General features: G+C 35.6%; 1 protein-coding gene across 15 annotated transcripts in view; it reads left to right on the top strand.

Moving 5' to 3' along the window:
* Positions 1 to 18,479, top strand: part of ZBBX (zinc finger B-box domain containing) — a 112,609-nt gene that overhangs the window by 13,421 nt on the left and 80,709 nt on the right. For 14 of the 15 annotated variants that reach the window (XR_003127327.3, XR_003127326.3, XR_003127328.2 and 11 more), the window contains exons 5-7: positions 6,257 to 6,305; positions 7,314 to 7,423; positions 14,433 to 14,528. Coding sequence is in view for 8 of the 15 variants with exons in the window: in XM_049105763.1 (XP_048961720.1) it covers positions 6,257 to 6,305; positions 7,314 to 7,423; positions 14,433 to 14,528 (255 nt within the window). In the remaining 7 variants the exon portion in view is untranslated. Of the gene's footprint in view, positions 1 to 4,049; positions 4,324 to 6,256; positions 6,306 to 7,313; positions 7,424 to 14,432; positions 14,529 to 18,479 lie in introns of those variants that run through there. The other variant, XM_025425476.3, reaches the window with a different exon arrangement.

Below are 18,479 nucleotides of genomic sequence, written 5' to 3'. Positions count from 1 at the left end.
CTACATATTATTGGATTTTGATCAATTTTATGGATTAATCTGTAGCTTTCATTATTCAGATATACTTTGTTTTTCATCTGCAAGATGATTTTTAAAAATTCACCTCGAGTAGAATTTTTTTTTTTCGAGTAGAATTTTTCTAAACTGAATTTCTTTCATATGGTTCAGTTCTGGTTTCAAGTATGTGCAGTACAACTATGTAGTTTTATATTACGATGAAAGCCAAGTTATTTGATGTAACAAAGGACAGACTTTTTTTCCTGCCTTTTTATTGTATCACATCTGTTTAATCTGTTTGTTTTGCTTGAATAATGATTATTATTTATATACTATTGATTCCATATGTGAAGATACCCAAAGAAAAAATGCTTTCAGGTCTTCCAGCTGTAGAATTGCTTCATCTTTACTGTATATTATAAAATATAACATTACATCATATTTAAGATTAAAACCAGATGAGTGACTCTATGTAAGGAAAGCTGTTTTATTTCTGGATTGTTCAGTTAGTATGAGATCCGTGACTTTGTAAATTTTAACTTATATAGCTTTTTCTTTTTTATATACCTATCACTGAACTTTCTTTGGGCCAGTGGCATCTATAAACATTTTACTTGATGATTCTAACCTTTTTGCCTTCAAAAAAGCCTTTTGTTCTTTAGTGCCATTCTCTTACTGCAATATGTTTCTTTAATTTTGGGATTAAAAGTTTTAGAATCCACTTCCCATTTTTCATGATCTTTCTGAGTGTTCCATGTATCAGATGTTATTGATATATAAAATATTAAAAATGCTGACTCTGTGATTATTGACTTATTTATTCAATAACAATTATTAAGTGCCTCCATTGTCACATAGTGCATTATCTTTGTCCCTGAGAAGATCCTCATCTAATGTGAAAGATGATGCACATACGAGAATAGGAAAAGTCAGTATGTCATTTTTTTTCATAACCATTTAGTATCTGAACCATCTATGTTTGGGAAAAAAATACTTTAGTTCCAGAAATATTTGAGTCTACTAGATGTCTTTATAAGGGAAAAATTGTGAATAAGTCATGATGCGAGGCCCCACAAGCCTCATAATTGAGTCAGAAGATGTGAAAGCCTGGGGTCTGGGGAGCTGTAGAAGGTGGGTGTGGAAAGTGAGCCTGAGGAGGAGGGAAGGCCTTAAATATCAGAGTTGAGAGTTTTGACTCTTACTGTGGGAATGGAATTCCCTGACAGCTTTTGAGCAGGAGGAAAGCAAGATTAAGGTGATGATTTATGATGGCTGATCTTGTCTAAATAGCCAGTGCATTAGGAGTTTATAAATAGAAAATAGAATGATATGGAAACTGTTTTCATCATGTCCCATATCAATGAATAATGTATTTTGATCATGGACTTTTCTATACATGAACTTTTTATTTATTTATAAATTGAATTTATTTATATAAATGATAGTTTACTAATATATCATGTGCATTGTAAAACAAATTATGGACATTACTTAAGGATGACATAAACACAGATACTTTGTTTCTACTTTCTGGTCTTTTCCTGAGCTCTGTCATACATGTCTACATGATACCTTGGAGGCCACTAGTATAGAGGCAGAGAGACTATTTAGAAGACAACTAAAAGAATCTAGAGGTCAAATAAGAAGAGTCTGAATTAGAATGTAGTGGAAGAAATATGAAGAAAACTATGGAACCAAAAAAAAACAGTGAGAAAAGAAAGGAGGAAGTCATTTGACTTCTGATATCAGTTTGGATTGAAAAGGAGGTAGAAGAGAGAAGTAGAAAAAAACCCTGGGGATTTAGAAATTCCTTCCTTTCCTTCCTTCCTTCCTTCCTTCCTTCCTTCCTTCCTTCCTTCCTTCCTTCCTTCCTTCCTTCCTTCCTTCCTTCCTTCTTTCCTTCCTTCCTTCCCTTCTTTTCTCAGCTTTATTGGGGCATAATTGATAATTACACTTTTAAGATAATGTAAAATGTACAGCATGATGATTTGATATATGTGTACATTGTGAAAAGATATCCCCCCTAGGTTTAATTAACACATCCCCACATCACATTATTTACCTCTTTCCTTCTTTCTTTGAGGACACTTAAGTTCTACCTAACAAATTTTGAAGATTTAGAGTTTTGTTTGACTTTTCATGTGTTAGTTGAAGCCAAGAGAATAAATGTACTTCCTAAGAATTTATAAAAAAGGAGAAGAAAGGTATAAAGGATAGAGCTCACAAAGGGCAGGTGTGAAGGATAAAGCTTAAAGGATATGGAGGTAAAAGAGAACTTTAATATTGATAATCACTATCTATTTTATACCAGTCAACAGTTGAGCTGTTTTACTTGTTTTATCTCATTAAATGCTTATATCACTCTTAGAGGCAGTTGTTATTTTTCCAGTTCCACAGATGAAGTAATTTAACATCAAAGAAATTCACTTGCTCAAGGTCAAGCATCAGGGCCAAGATTTGGAATGCAGGCTTTCAATCTGGTTCTAAGGTGATTTACCAGCTCTCCAGTAAAGGGAGCCTGAGAAGAGGAAGGATGGTAGCAGTAGCATCAAAGTAATGTAATTTCATAGAAAACAAAAGTAAAGGAGAGTGTTTTGACTGTGATTTGAGACCAGTGCTTCTCAACAGCAGTTAGTTTTACCTCCCAGGAGACATTTTTAGTTATCACCACCACAAGGGTTTCAGGTGTTTGGTTAATGATAGTGGCTACACGCCAAGAGTGCTGCTATACATCCTACAATATCCTGGACAGCACTCACACCAAAGATTATTTGGCCCAAATGTCAATGGTATCAGGGTCAAGAAACCCTCTGTTTGTCTTATATGGATTATAATCTTGACTCTGTATGGATTATAATCTTGATTTTATTAGCTCTGTGATTTTAGGCAAGTCCCTTAACTTCTCTGAGCTTCTGTTATCATATTTGTAAACATACATAACCATACTTTTTAACTACCTCACAGAGTTTAAACAATGTTGAGATTCTTTGTGTGAAACCAGTTGTAACGTTGGCTGCAAATCACATTAAAATGTTTGTGGAGAATGAGAGTTTTTAACAAACACTGAATTTGATTTGATGTTAGATGGAAAAATAGATATCACGTGGTTACAGAAATAAGGGTGGATGGCAGTAAGTAAAGAGTTAACGTTGCAGTGAGTATGAGGATGGTGGATGACCTCTCAAGGATTTAACAGGACCAAGGAAAGACTTTATGACAGTTGACACTTGAACGACACAGGTTTGAACTGTGCAGGTCCACTTAATAAGCAGACATTTTTTCAAATGTATGTACAGTATTATAAATGCATTTTTCTTCCTTATTTCTTAATACCATTTTCTTTTCTCTAGTTTACTTTAAGAATATAATATATAATACATATGCAGAATATGTATGTGTCAATCGACTGGTTATGTTATCGATAAATCTTCCAGTCAAAGCTATTAAGCAGTTATGTTTTGGGGGGGTCAAAACTTGGTGCCCCAACCCCCATGTTGTTTAAGAATCAAGTGTATATTGTTTATTATAATCATTATTATAAGACATGTGAGCTAGTTTGTAGCGGAGGGATAGAGTCATTAGTGGAGAAAAGATTGAAGTGCAAATGAGAGAGGTATCAGTTCCTGGGGTGTAGTATTTGAAGAGAGAGTTCATTAAGAAGGCCTTAACCAATGGAAGGAGGACACATTGTATCTGGTAAGAAAGATGGAAGAGAAAATAGGTGGCAGCAAAGGTGACATTTTAGAGATTGCATTTGACAGGAGATGAGGAAGGAAGCCATGGAAAGATTTTAATGGGAAGACCTCAGCATTCATAGTATGGCAGGATCATCTCACAATAAGGAAGGGAAATGGGGTGAATATGGGTCTTTTGGGATAGAGAAAGTTGGATGTAGCCACGGAGGGAGTCATGATTGAGGTTTAGCATGGAATGAATAAGTAAACTGCTGAAAAGCCATAAGAGCGTGGATTTGTAGGGGACCCAGTCAGGATTATTTCATCACAATGGGAGGTAGATAGAGGTAGAGGTCTAAGAGGAAGAAGGTAAGCTGATCAAGGTTAGCACTGAGAAGCTCTGAGTTTGGGCTTTTGAAGGTGTGATCATACAGATTGCGGCTTAGGTTTAAGGTTTGGTCATAATGGTCAGGTGACTGACAAGGCACTTAGACCTTCATAGTAGTCAACATATTGGAGGGTTTTTCAGCATCAGGATGTCAGGTGACCATGAACATTGAAGCCTCCATGGTCATCACCCAGAACTGAGATGGAGAGAAATACAGCTAGTTCCTCTGGAGAGTTCTCTGGACAAGGTTGTATCTGAGGAAAGGTGAGTCCAGTTAATGTGAAGTTTTGCAAGAGTTAGTTTAAGGAAAGGTTTAAGGCACAAGATAAATGACTGTTTATTAAGGACTCTGTGGACTAGCAGGGAACAAGGATGGAAGGACAGACCATAGAAAATGGCAAAGGTTATGTAGCTCATTGGGTTAAGAATAAGAATATTTGAAAAGGTGGCTCACGGGAGGAGTGTGGGCTCGCACAGCAGATTAGGGCACTGGTGGGAGTTTGGAGGCATTTGTCAATGCCAAGGAGGCTGATGATGACAGCAAGCCTGGTTCCAATGGCCCAGGTGATGTGTCTGTATGGTACAGCTACTCAACCACCCTGGTCCCCAATGGCACCCCGTCAGCATCTACTGGTGGAGACATAAGTGGGTTCATGCAGCATAGGCTTCAAAATATCGAATGCCTTATGTTTTGGATATACACGTTTGTGGATATACATTCTTACGTGCATGTATGTGTATACACATATGGACGTGTGTGTGGTATATGTCTATCCCTGGTCCAACCCTACCTTGCCCTCAACTCTTCCCAAACAGATGAAAATCAGACATAGGGGGAAATTCTATTTGCCTAAAAATAGCAACTGGCAGTTTGTTCACTGAAATATTTTTATGCAGTTTGAATCATTTGAAGTAGATATGGCCATATTTATAAAGCAGAAAAATATTCACAATAATAAAAATAACTTGTAAAATTTCCCTAATAATGGGTTCAATTTGCTCTGGCGTAGCCATTCTGCCCAGGTAGCCTATAACCACATTGATCATGTTGCAATTCAGATGTATCATTAAGGTAATAATATTGGATAGTTTCATTATGAAAAATGAGATTAAATTATCTGTAACTTGTATAACATTTTCGGTTTAAAAATAAAAGTGTGATTCACATAAAAATTGATTATTTCAATCCTATTTCCTTTTCTGCTGTGTTTGGTACATAGCATCTGAGCAGCTACTTAAAGAATGTGAACAAAATATGCCCTTTTGAAGCAAAACCACTAGATTCACTGAGAATAATTATGCCTAAATTTTCAAAGATGACTGCAGTTGGTACAGCCGTCGACATAGAGGCAACCGTTGTTCTCATATTCTCATGTACAAATTGGGCAATTGAGCATGCAAATTGCAAATTGAAAACTAGGCTTGAATTGACAGGGTCTGTATAAAAGTGCACCATTTCTTCATGCTCATTTGTGTACTTTGAATGTTGATTTTAATAAGACTAAGGCAAGTACATACAATTGGTGAGTCTGTTTTTTGTCTTAAAATCTTAAGATCAAAAACAAAAATCTTAAGATCCAAGGATTTTTAAGTAACTATTTGAAACATCTAACAGTGAAGCTTATTTACTCAATATTTGGGCTATAACTTCAGAAAGTCAGGGATCACAGCCAATATATTGAAGGTTAAATCTATGATGCTTAAGCATGTGGTTCTCTAAATTGGACAAATAAGATAATATTGGTTTCTATGGTTATGTAAGCAGAGTGGCTCAGTCAGAATTCAGTTTAGATTTAGTCTACCCAAATATTAGACTTTGTGTATTTCAGAAAGAGCAGAGCTAGAACAGGCTTAACTGAGCCTTTACAGTATTTGAATACTAGTGCTTTCCTAAAATAATTTTATGATGATGTATAATGATTTTTGTTTAAAACATAATTTATGGCGTGTCTTCAAAAGTGGTTTATGTATTTCCAAAATTTATTTTCTTTTTTTTTTGGTATGTTCTCTTAATTACCAGTTCTATATATGCTTTAATTATGATTTTCTATTAATTTTGTATTATTCTCTCAAAATGTTTGTTTTACTCAAGATGCACTGAAATGCTGTGACTCTCTAATATTTTTGTTGGTAACTTAAACTTTCTTTGGAGAAGAGAATGTATACCTGACAAATGATATCTATTTCATTAATATAGCTTTCTGCTGGAAAAGTGAAATTAAAATTACTGAAGGAGCAACTTCAAGGTAACCAGTTTGCCACTGTGTTATTAGATGCTAAAGATAGAATTAAAATTATATTTTTAAAGAAAGAAAGATATATATCTTTTATATCTTTAAAGAACATTAAAATGCCAGAATTGTTCATGCAATATAAAGATTCTAAACCCCCAAATGATGGCTCTGATATGACTTTTGATACTCAAATTCATTTTATTTATTTTTTTTTGGGGGGGACAACCTCGTTTTATGTCAAAACCCCCCCCCAAATGATGACTCTGATATGACTTTTGATACTCAAATTCATTTTATTTATTTTCGGGGGGGCAACCTCATTTTATGTCAAAAAACATCAGAAAACGTCCAATAGCATTTTCAAAAGTGAGGGCTTTCTGTAAACTTTATTACATAATCTCTTAACCAGGAAGATAGTTTAGCCATGTAAAATTATATTTTGAAATTTAATTCCAGGAATCTAAAAGAATATTGAAAATGGTTTTATATTTTAATACATGATTTCACAATAGCAAAACCCCCAAATCAATTTTGAATTCACAGTAATTCTAAAAGAAATATATATATATATTTTTGTAGCAGATAAGTACATTTAATTTGAATGGCTAAGATTACTTGGTAGAACAAATTCTAGAAATAAATACACATAACATTCAATATAGAAGTTATTCCATGTAAGCTTCATTTAGTTTGTTCTAGAGATGGGATGGAACCGTAAGGATTCTATCAAGAGCATAGTTTTTAACATTCTGTAATTTCAAATGTCCAATTCAAGTGAGTTTTAAACAGAATGGGTGTGGGCCGGTATGTGCGGCCCTGTGGCCAAGGGGGCTGGGAGGCAGGCTGTGGCCTCCACGGTTTACTGGGAAGAATAGACTTGGTTGCACACCATTCTTACTGGGCAATTAATATTTAAATACTCTGAGAATTTAGAAATGTGCATAGTTCATTATTTCATCAGTCAGAAAACTGAACATCATATTTCATGTGATTGGCCTAACATTTTTTTTTTTCTTTCAGAGCCAGTGAAACAACCACTTAATTATAAGATGGCCAATCCTTCTGAAAGTGAGAAACCCAAGATGAAAGGGAAGCTGTGTGGACAGTGTGAGAACAAAAGTGCTCTGCTGGTATGTGCACTGTAATCAGATACTGGAACATAACTTTCCCATGGCCTCATTCACCTCTCCCAACTTGACCTGCTCTAGTAGCCAGGTACTTTACCTTCTCCGCTGTTGCTAAAGGTGAAGTGTGCCTGCCGCCCCCATTCAGTGCACGGCATCTCACCCTCTCATTGCCATTTAAGGATGTCACCTAACTCTTGTTCTCTCTTGGATCCTGCCTCTCCGCACACCAACATGCTGCAGTACTTTCCAAGCCAAAAACACAACCAAAGTTCTATGACCATCACATCCCCCTCTGCATCCTTGTTAGGAAGACTTCTAAAGAGTTGCCTATACCTGCTCTCATCATATTCTCTCTTCCTGTTCTTTCTCTTTTAAAAAAAAAATATTTATCTTTTCACGAGAGACAGAGAGAGAGGGAGAGACATAGGCAGAAGGAGAAGCAGGCTTCATGCAGGGAGGCCCATGTGGGACTCAATCCCAGGACCTGGGGACTACGCCCTGAGCCAAGGCAGATGCCCAACCGCTGAGCCACCCAGGCATCTCTCTCTCTCTCTCTCACTGAGGTATAACATACTTACTGTGAAATAGAAAGATCTTAAATGTGCAATTAGATGCCTTTTGACAAATGTAATATGTACACGCCCCCCCCCATCAGTATGATGAATACCCCTGAAGGTTCCCTCGTGCCTTTTCCAATTAATTCCCATCACAAAGCCAACTACTGTTCTGATTTTAAGCACCACCCATTTAGTGGCACCTATTCTTGAACTTCATGTAAATGGAATAAATAGGGCACATAGTTTTCTGTGTAAGGGCTTCTTTTGCTCCACATGGAGATTTCACCCGTGTTATTACATTTCTTAGTAGATTGTTCATTTGAATTACTGAGTAGCACTCGATTATATAATATACCAAGATCTGTTTTTTCATTGACGTATTGAATGACAGTTGGGTTGTTCCCAGTTTTTTACTACGTTTAAGGCTGTGTGGATATTTCTTTCTCTGCAAGTCTTTTTTTTTCCCCTTCCAATGATGTTTATTTTTTTTCTCCTTAAAAGTTATGAAATGAAATTGAAAAAAGACCCCTGAAAATGGGTCCTGACAGTTCTCTAACTCCTCATTGTTGCTGATTTCATGAACTTAAAAAAAATTATGGCAAAATATACCGTAATTTAAAAATTACCATTCTAGCCATTTTAAGAGTACAGTTCAGTGGTGTGAAATACATTCACATTATTGTGATTCCATCACCACCGTCCATCCACAAAATTCTTTTCATCTTAAGGAACTGAAACTCTGTACTAATTGAACAGTAACTCCCATATGCCCCTCCTGTCAGCCCCTGGCAATCATCATCCTACTTTCTCATTCTACTTTCTGTTTCTATGAATTTGACTATTCTAGGTGCCTCATATAAGTGGAAGATTGTAGTATTTGTGCTTTCGTGCCTCACTTATTTGACTTAATGTCTTCAGGGTTCATCCATATGGTAGCATGTGTCAGAATTTCTTTCCTTTTTAAGGACGAATAATATTCCATTGTATGTATATCCCACGTTTTGTTTATCCATTCATCCCCTCAGTGGACACTCGGGACACTTGTTTCTACCTTTTGAGTATTGTGAGTAATGCTACAGTGAACATAGATCAGTATAAATACCTGTCCAGGGGTCAACTTTCAATTCTTTTGGGTATATGCTTAAAAGTGGAATTGCTAAATTCTCATGGAACCCTCTCCATTCAGGATTGGGTCTATGTCCAGCAACTGCTCCTATAAAGATCACCAGTGACATCCATATTCCTAAAGACAGTGGCTAATTTTCAGTTCTTATCTTAATCTATCAGTAAGGATTCCTCTCTCCTCTTTTGTGATTCTTCACTTGCCTTCCTCCAGGACATGATTTTCTCTTGGTTTCATTTTACTTTGCTAACTGTTCCTTCTCAGTCTTTGTTACTTTCTGTATTCTAGGTCCCTGGATATTGGAGTGCCACAGGGCTTACTCCTCAGCTCTCTTCCCTAGTCTATCTACTTACTCTTTTTTTTTTTTTTTAGATATTATTTTTTTTGAGACAGAGAGCACAAGCAGGGAGGAGGGTCAGAGTGTGAGAGAGAAGCAAGCTCCCCACTGAGCAGGGAGTCCGATACAGGGCTTGATCCCAGGACCCTGGGATTATGACCTGAGCCAAAGGCAGATGCTTAACTGACTGAGCCACCCAGGGGCCCCTACTTACTCTTTATAGGTAATTTTACCACTCTCTTGGCTTTAAAGACCATCTTCTCTACATGGATGGTTCCTAAATTTACATCTCGAACTCATCTCTTTTCCCCGAACTTTCAAACTCAGACTGCCTATTCAACACCTCTACTTGGATGTCTAATAGTAATCACTAACTTAACGTGTTCAAATCGAACCTTTAGTATATCTTCCAACATATTTTTCTCCCCCTACATTCTCCTCATAATAAGGATTAATTCAAATGTTCCCTGCCATGGCAACCCTTTGTAAAAGCAACAGTTGAGTTGCCCTGAGTATTTTGGAGCTGTTCCATGTAACCTCATTGCATTTATTACCCCTTAATATAAATTTATGTGTTTATTTTCCACCTACCGATGTCAACTTCAGGCATGGAGGGATTTAGTTTTGTTCACTGTTGAATACCCACCATCTAGAATTATGCCTGCAATTCAGTAGGCACTCAATAACTATTTGCTGAATGAATCAATTTTTTTTTCTGTAATACTTCTGATACATCTTCCTTTCAGTTAGTATTTAAAGTACTCTAATATCTTATGTAATTTAAAATATTACACAGACTTAAGAAGCCATTTTTCTCCCAAAGAATTTAATGGGTATAGCTAATATTTGTAGATTATTATAACTGATAGTTGTTTTAGTTTCAGAGAATTTGGCCACAATCATTTCTGATTTGAGACTACGTTACTATTCTCATTTCATGGCAGTTTTAGCTGGTCTAAGAGAGTTAGAATGCTGTAAGTCTAATAAAAAGCTAATTAATTGCAGTATTAAATGTAAAACCCAGGCTCTTGGTACAGTGCTCTTACTGTTACATTATGTTGTTTTCCTATCTTATTTGATACAATGACGGGCAAAAAGTAAGACATTTTCACAAGTTAAACCTACCCAGAAATGTTTAAAAATATAAACAGTGTTAATAATCCTGAAGTTGGAAGTATGAAAGCTAAAAGGGACTTACTGGCTGAATCAAATTGTTGGGGTCCATTATTAATGATCAGAATAAAGTATTTATGTCAGAGCTGTCAATATTTCTTGTGAATGCTGTCCTATGTTGAACGTTTTTTAAAGGCCAGGAAATTTGAACAATGTGACATACGTAGATAAATAAAATTTGAGTTGGAAATAAAGAATCTGTTTTTCCAAAGAGAAGGAAAAGCAAGAAGAGGGACATCCTAGACAAGATAAATGGGGCATGGCTGGAAAGCAAACAAGAGTGATGATGGGCGCAGTGATTAAAAGGCTGATTTGCTTGAAAAACTGTTATAAATAGAAACCAGCTTTTAGAGCCTACACATTCTTAAAGGATTTTGCTAAGATTTTCGGAAAATGTGTTGTTTGATTTGAAATGAAATGATACTTGTCAAACACCACAATAAGTTATTTAAAAATTCAAGTTAGGCACATCTAATGAAGTAGACCATGGTACTGATAAACCTTAAGGTTATCTTGTATTCTTAGCGTCCATCATTCTACATAGTAAGGCTGGTTGTGTAGTGAGGGTAAACCATCTTATATCTTATGATCGGGTCTTCATCAGGATGAGTTGTATATGGGAGATAGGGGTTAAGAGCTTGCAATCTGGTGGTTTGAATCTTAACTTTACCTTTTATTAGCTATGTGACCTTTAGCAAATGGCTTAATTTCCTCTGTATTTCTGTTTTCTCATTTGTAACAGTGGGATAATATAGACAACGGTAGTCTATACCTCAGAGTTATTGAGAATAAAGGTTAATGCGTATGAAGCAGTTAGCATTGTACCTGGCACATTGATAGGAGACAGTAACTTGTGTGTGTTTTGTTGTTGGCAGGTTTTTATGTCTCCTGACGCATTCACATACATTGATGGTAAAAATAAGACCCCAAACTTCCAAATTTCTTATTTTTAAAAGAAATTCCAGTAGCTTTAGGCTATTTGTACATGGCAAAACTGAAATGGATAGTTAAAAATTACATATTAATTTGGCAAATATGGATAATTTAATTAAGCTCAAAGGGATTCTGGAGGCTTAGCACAACTGATCTAGGCTTGATCAAATTAAAAAGATATCTGCTAAAACTGCACTTGGGTATTCCATCATTGAAAGAAGCATTTGTGGTGGAATGGAGTCCTTATCTACATTTTTAGTGCTTTTCTGCCAGTTATTCAAACTGCCTAAAAAGATTTTCCAGTTGGCGGTCATTTTAACCCACTTTAAATCCAAATATGCTTGTATAACAAAATATATAAGCTTACTCTGCAATTCCAGCTTTGATCCTCTCGTCTACAACATCCGTTTGGCTACTTTCATTAAAAATCTGTTGTTAACAAATACTTGGCTTAGAATTCTATGTTCAAACTGATTTTCAGTCTTCTGTATTACATCATAAAGACAGTGCCAACTATTTATGAGAAACTTATTAAAACATTAGCAGATAGGTTAACTAAAAATTACAGAGAATACATTTTGAAATATTCATTAATGCAATAGTACCGCCATTCATGCATGTGAAATTATAGCTTTATATTTGATTTTGCACCTATATATTAAGGAATCTAGATAGTGTTTTAACCATCATTTCTGTAAGAGACTGTTGTTCTTGAAACATGAGTTGAAAGGGTAGGACTAGTTCCCATATTAGGGATAGTGTTTATTTTTCTTGAATAAAAATCTGAAATTCAAGCTCATCACATTTGAAAAAAAGTACATTTGGATTTTGATAGATACCTACCATGCAGTCATTTGACCAACTGGGTTTTGTTTTATTGCAAATTTTATCAAGGTTTGTCAATAAATGATTAGTGCTGCAATTAATGTTCAATGTGATTTTTAGTAATTTGGGCCATGGGCAAGAGCTTGAGCTTTGAGCCAGACTGTGGGATTAAAATCCTGGCTCCATTAGCTGTGTGACTGGGCACACTCCCAATCATTATGTTCCTTTGTTACCTCCTCTTCACAATGGAGATACAATGATCATGTTAATCTTATAGGGTTGTTGTGAGCTTCAGTGATAAAATATATGAAGCCCTTAGCACAGTGAGTAAGTGTTTGGTAAGTATTATGGATATTGTTATTATTATGTGATCCTAACCTTCCTTTTTAGTTTCATTAGTTACATAAACTGTCTTACTCTTTTTACCTTTGGTGGTGGTTGTTAGCATTGTCCTAATAATTTTATATTTAATAAACCTGGCCACATTATAATAGGTATCTGTCATCACATGGAGACTTGTAATACAATTTTTAAAAATTAATGGACTCCCATTGGGTTTTTAATAAGAGTTTAGTCTACCTTTCTACATCCTATATATTCCAGTGCCTATTACTTGCTGTGTGGTCTGCATACCAGCAGCTGCGTGGATGTTCCCTGGGAGCTTGTTAGAATGCAGGATCTCAGGTTCCATTCCAGATGTCCCGAATCAGTCTTTGCTGTTACAAAATCCCAGGTGATTCATAAGCACAGTCCAGTTTGGGAGGCATCACTGTGTATTGCACAGTTCACTCAGCCTCTCCCCAGTCTGCCCCAGCTGCTTTCTCCTTAGGATTTCTTGATAGGAGGAGAGAGGAAGGTGGGGAAGAAGGGTGGTGGGCATGCTAAGTGGAGGGAGAGGAAATGAAAAAGGATCAAAGGGAATGTGGGCTCTGTGACATAGACTTTCTAACGTTATCTCTCCAGACCCTCACGTTTTCTTATTTGTGCTGCTGGCCTTATTAACCTAGGCCAAAATCAAGAAAATTAGAGGTCTTAGCCTTTTGGACTGGTTTTTCTCATGTTGTAAAAGGTGTTGAAGTGGCTCTACAACTGGACATAGTAATTTCACTTGCAGTAAAAATTCTATTTTTTTCCTCTTTACTTTCAGTCTTGCTCAGTGCCATCGTAGGTACAGTTATATTGCATCAATTTATCCATAAATTTAAAAAACTATGCAATGTCTGGGTGGCTCAGCGGTTCAGCATCTACCTTTGGCTCAGGTCACGATGCCGGGGTGCTGGGATGGAGGCCCACACCGGGCTTCCTGCATGGAGTCTGCTTCTTACTCTGCCTCTCTCTGTGGGTCTCTCATGAATAAATAAATAAAATCTTTAAAAATTTACATTTTTACACCACACAGAATTTGAAAGATAAATACAGACTTGTCCATAATTATTTCGTGAGTCATAAAAATTGCTGACATGTTGATGTGGTTCCATCCAGTTCTTTTTCTTATACTTTCTTTCCTTTGAGGAATCTTCTAAGAATACTTTTCAAACCATATCTTGAAAATCACCAGTGAATTAGTGCCATTGAGAGAAGTGTGTGGGGATTTTTGGAGACAAACACTATATGCATTGTGCCATGTAAATCAATAGAGAAAGATTAAAGAACTCATAAACATGAAGTAGTCTTGACTTCAGAGATGATGCTGCTTAGTTTATCAGGTCAAAAAGTTTGGTCTGAGGTTGCAATTTTTTATGATCTATTTGGAATTGTAGCAACATATATGCACCTAACACATATATTTAAAATCCACTTGCAACTATTTATTTTGATATGAAAGTAATTAGAGTTTACAAGCTGGTTTTTCTCAGTTACATCGTAATCGGGTCAAATGGCTCAGAGTTTACAAGCTGGTTTTTCTCAGTTACATCGTAATCGGGTCAAATGGCTCCAGTTTCCTTGGGCTACCAATTCTGATGAATCTGGGCATGTAATTGTAGAAATAAAGATGACTACTTTATGCAAATGTTTTTGCAAAGTCATATTATAAGATTGTATGATATTTTAATGTCTTTTAAGGTATGCCTTGAATGTGGAGAAGATTATTGTTCAGGTTGCTTTGCTAAAATTCACCAGAAGGGGGCACTGAAGCTCCATAGAACAACTCTTTTGCAGGTATGACTTTTTAAAATGCTTTACTTGTAAGTGTATTTATAAAATGTTTCAACACAAAGACATTTTAAAACATGTTTAATTATCTAGAGTTTAGGATGATTTATATTAATTTCTAAAGTTCTATTATGTACAGTCTTTACATATATCTTAAAATTATTTTACTGAGTGCTAATCTGCTATTTAAACTGTGTTTTAATATAGTTCCTGAGACATTCGCTTGATTAGAGTTTTTAGATCGTGCACTTTATCGGTGAACTTGACATTTAAAAATTAGACAGTATTTTTATCTATTGTGGTTTCAAATGAACGCATGGTTTGTTTTAAGTATTATTTCTGTATAGTTTTTAAATAGGAATCTCCAATGTTTTCTTTTCATGTTTTTTTTTTTTTAATTAGTCTTTTATTTGTCCTCACCCATTATCATTTAAATAAGCTTATCTCTCAGGTTTCTACTTTTCCTCCTACATAGTAGAAAGCTTCTATTTTTCCTCATATAGTCATTGTTTTGTGAAATGCTTAAACTCAAACCCTGTCAGATGCTTTAAAAATTCTAATACTTAATAAATATGGCTAAATATAGATATGACATATTATACCAAGTTACATTTAACAGTGCACTGATTTCTCAAAGATTTCATTCATTGTATAATAATTTATTCAACAAATATTTATCGAATATCTTTTAGAGAGCAAGGTCTGTGCTAGCCAGTACCTTACACAGATGAATGACACTAGGATTCTGCTCTTAAGGACCTGAGGGTAAAAGTGAGAACCAAGGATCTTGTGTAAAGGGTTAAAGATTCTAATATCTTGTAGGCAAAAGAAAGGAGACCAATCAGATCTGTATTTAGAAAGATTCAATTTGTACCTGTTACCTCAACATAAATATTGGTACATCTCAAGGAGGCTGATGATCCAAGTCATAATAACCACAAAACATAAAATAGACCTTGCTCCTATCGATATTTACCAAAGTCAGTTATTTTTGAGTGGCTGCTCAATGTTTAGAATAGCCACTTAAGATTTATTGATGTCTGTTTTTCTCCTCTCTCCCCATATCTTTTCCTCTCCTTCGTATCTCTCTCTCTCTCTCTCATATACATCACACACACACACACACACACACACACACACACACACAATCAATCAATTTCAAAAGGCAAACTTTGCCTTTTGCTGTGATATGGCTTATTGTTAATCCAGAGAAAGATATGGTATGGGTCAAATCATGCTTTCTAAAAACAACACAACATAGTGTCTGCTTTCTAAACTGAGCAATTTCTATTCCATATTAATGTCATTAAACTCAGTGTCTTCTGCGTCTTGAAAAGAAGAATGTCATCTTTGTAGATGGGATTTTTACATAATTCTAAGGGTAGAATTGATGAGGAAGAGAGAATTAATACTAACTGAATATATACTTCATATCATACACTGAATATATACTTCGTATCATAGCATCACATTTTCTAGTGTTGATTGCAGGGGAGGAAAGGTGGTAAGCCAGAAATAGTAAAATGATATTTAAGTTCCTAGTGAATCTCAAGTTGTGGAAGACATATTCATCTCTAGAGGTTAACAGAAGTGAATTTTATGATAGGTGTATGAATCAAGGAGCATGACAAGTGACAGTGAATCCTTGAGAGATCTCCTTAAGCACAGGGGTTCCTTTATGTATAGATTTTAAAGTTATATACCGATAGAGAGCTGTGTATTTTCCATATTCATGTTATTCCACTGTGTTGCCCTCCAGTCTGTGAAGGCAAAAGTCACTACTTGATGCTATTTTGAGGACAGTCCTGGGAAATTCATTGCCTAGTGGGGAAATCAAATTAGGAGGCTAACTTTAGAAAAACGTATGGGGAGCTTGCCCCTATTGGGAGCTGAACATGGATTATTACTCCTTTTATATAACATCATTTCACTTATCCAGAGTGCTGCATAGTGAAGTACTTTGAAGATTTTTTTCCCAAATAACTCAGGTAAATTTGACTGACCATTTATTCATTGAACAAAAATTTTAATTAAAAAAGGTATTTTTTTAAAGGAAACTTACAAAATGTATAACATACTCCCTCCCATCTTACTAAAGAATACAATGAATACAGTCTCACTGTATTTTGGTGACTCCTTCTCATTATTTTGACCAGTAGCTGTTACAACAGTAAGATGCCTAGACTAGCTGATGTAGTAGGTGGGACTACACCTTTCTCCTAAGGGATTTGCTCTTCTGGTTTCATTTTCCTTCTTTTATTTTAAAGATTTTATTTATTTATTAGAGAGAGAGCGTGTGTGCACATAAGACAGCACATGAGCAGGATGAAGAGGGGGAGAGAATCTGAAGCCAGTTCCCCATTGAGCCCGGGGGTGGTGGTGGGGGGAATGGGGTCTTGATTCCACTACTGTCAGGTCATGACCTAAACCCAAACCAGAGTCAGACCCAGGCACCCCCATTTTTCTTTATCATGGTCTCACCCATTCTGTGCCATCACATCTTGACTTTAATCAATTGTCCCATTAGCTATCTGCCATTTTCATCCTATTTCTAGTCTCTGTTTAGTGCTTTAATTTTTTTTTTTTTTTTTTTGCAGTCATTTTTTTTTCCTTGTTTCTATCATTCTTCCTGGTCTTTCCTATGACTAAATGTTCTTGATACTGTTGTTGTCTGGCCTGAGGACTGCTGGTCAGCAGCGAATGGTATCTCCCTCTGTTTAGCCCTCATTAACCAGTCATATAGTAGTATTTTTAACTTTCCACTATTTTGGCAACTGTCAAAGCCATGAGATTTTGTTGTTGTTGTTGTTGTTGTTGTAGACTGCTGAATACTCTCTAAATTTGAGAAGGTAGAGCAGACATTTGATATCTGATTTTTAAGCATTACTATATAAAAAGCAAGCATTCTAGGCTAATGGCTGCTCAACTTTATATTCTTTAACCTATGCTGACATTTCTGGTTATTTTAAAGCACAGCCAAATTTGATTGCTGTAAACTGTTTCAGTCCCCATCCTACAGCCCAGTGAGTCTTTAGAAAGTTCATAGTCAACCGGGACCATTTTGTACTGCATATCTTGTTTTACTTAAGAGATAAATCCTTGAAAAAGATGAAGGCAAACTATTACCATTTCCATGTTGACTGACATTATAATTTCAAAGGGCTTTTCTTTTGATTTATGATTGATTTATACTTGGCAGTGATTCCAACACAAGGTTTGTTTCTTTTTTTTTTTTTTAATATCTCTCCAATCTCTCTTAAGTAGTTAATTACCTGCAAAATAAAGTGTAAATGCATGAGAGGAATTACTAAGGATGAAAATCCTATTTCTATATTTAGGATGATTTGCAACACTTTAAGGATTGAAACAAAAGATTTATTTATTTTTTTCCAGTGGGTAAGCCTCACATTGATGAAAGATAAGGTCTTAATCTATCAGGCATTTCTATTTCCTTTTAACAATATGCGATCAAACACAAGAGACAAGGTTAATCAGAGATAATAGAAGGGGTGGGGGAAGCAAACAAAAGGTATTCCATCATGAAATATGACATGCACAAAGGGAGCTTGGATTAGGTAAATCATTAATAGATTCTGGTATGTGTATTTTCTTAATTGGAATGGAGATTTTTCTTAACTGGCAAGGAGAGATCTTGGGAAGGGGAGTGGTTATTAATGAGAGAAGAGATAATTGAGGTAGAATTTCTATGTTTTCTAGTATAAAGCATTTATATGCAGCCTCCTTACTTTTTTTTTAATCTCCAAAGAAAGGTATGTCTATATAGATATAAATAGGGATATATGTTTGCTTGAACATACTTATAGGAAAATAATCACCAGGCAGATTTTCAGTTATCATCAGAATACTATTCATGCTTACTGACTTCATGGTAGTTTTTTCCTTCGATTTGACAATGACCAATATCAGCTCTTCGGCTCACATTATCATTATTCTGTT

This window comes from Canis lupus, chromosome 34 (genome assembly GCF_003254725.2).
Source record: "Canis lupus dingo isolate Sandy chromosome 34, ASM325472v2, whole genome shotgun sequence".
Classification (NCBI taxonomy): Eukaryota; Metazoa; Chordata; class Mammalia; order Carnivora; family Canidae; genus Canis; species Canis lupus.
This window is presented reverse-complemented; position numbering and strand designations above follow the sequence as displayed.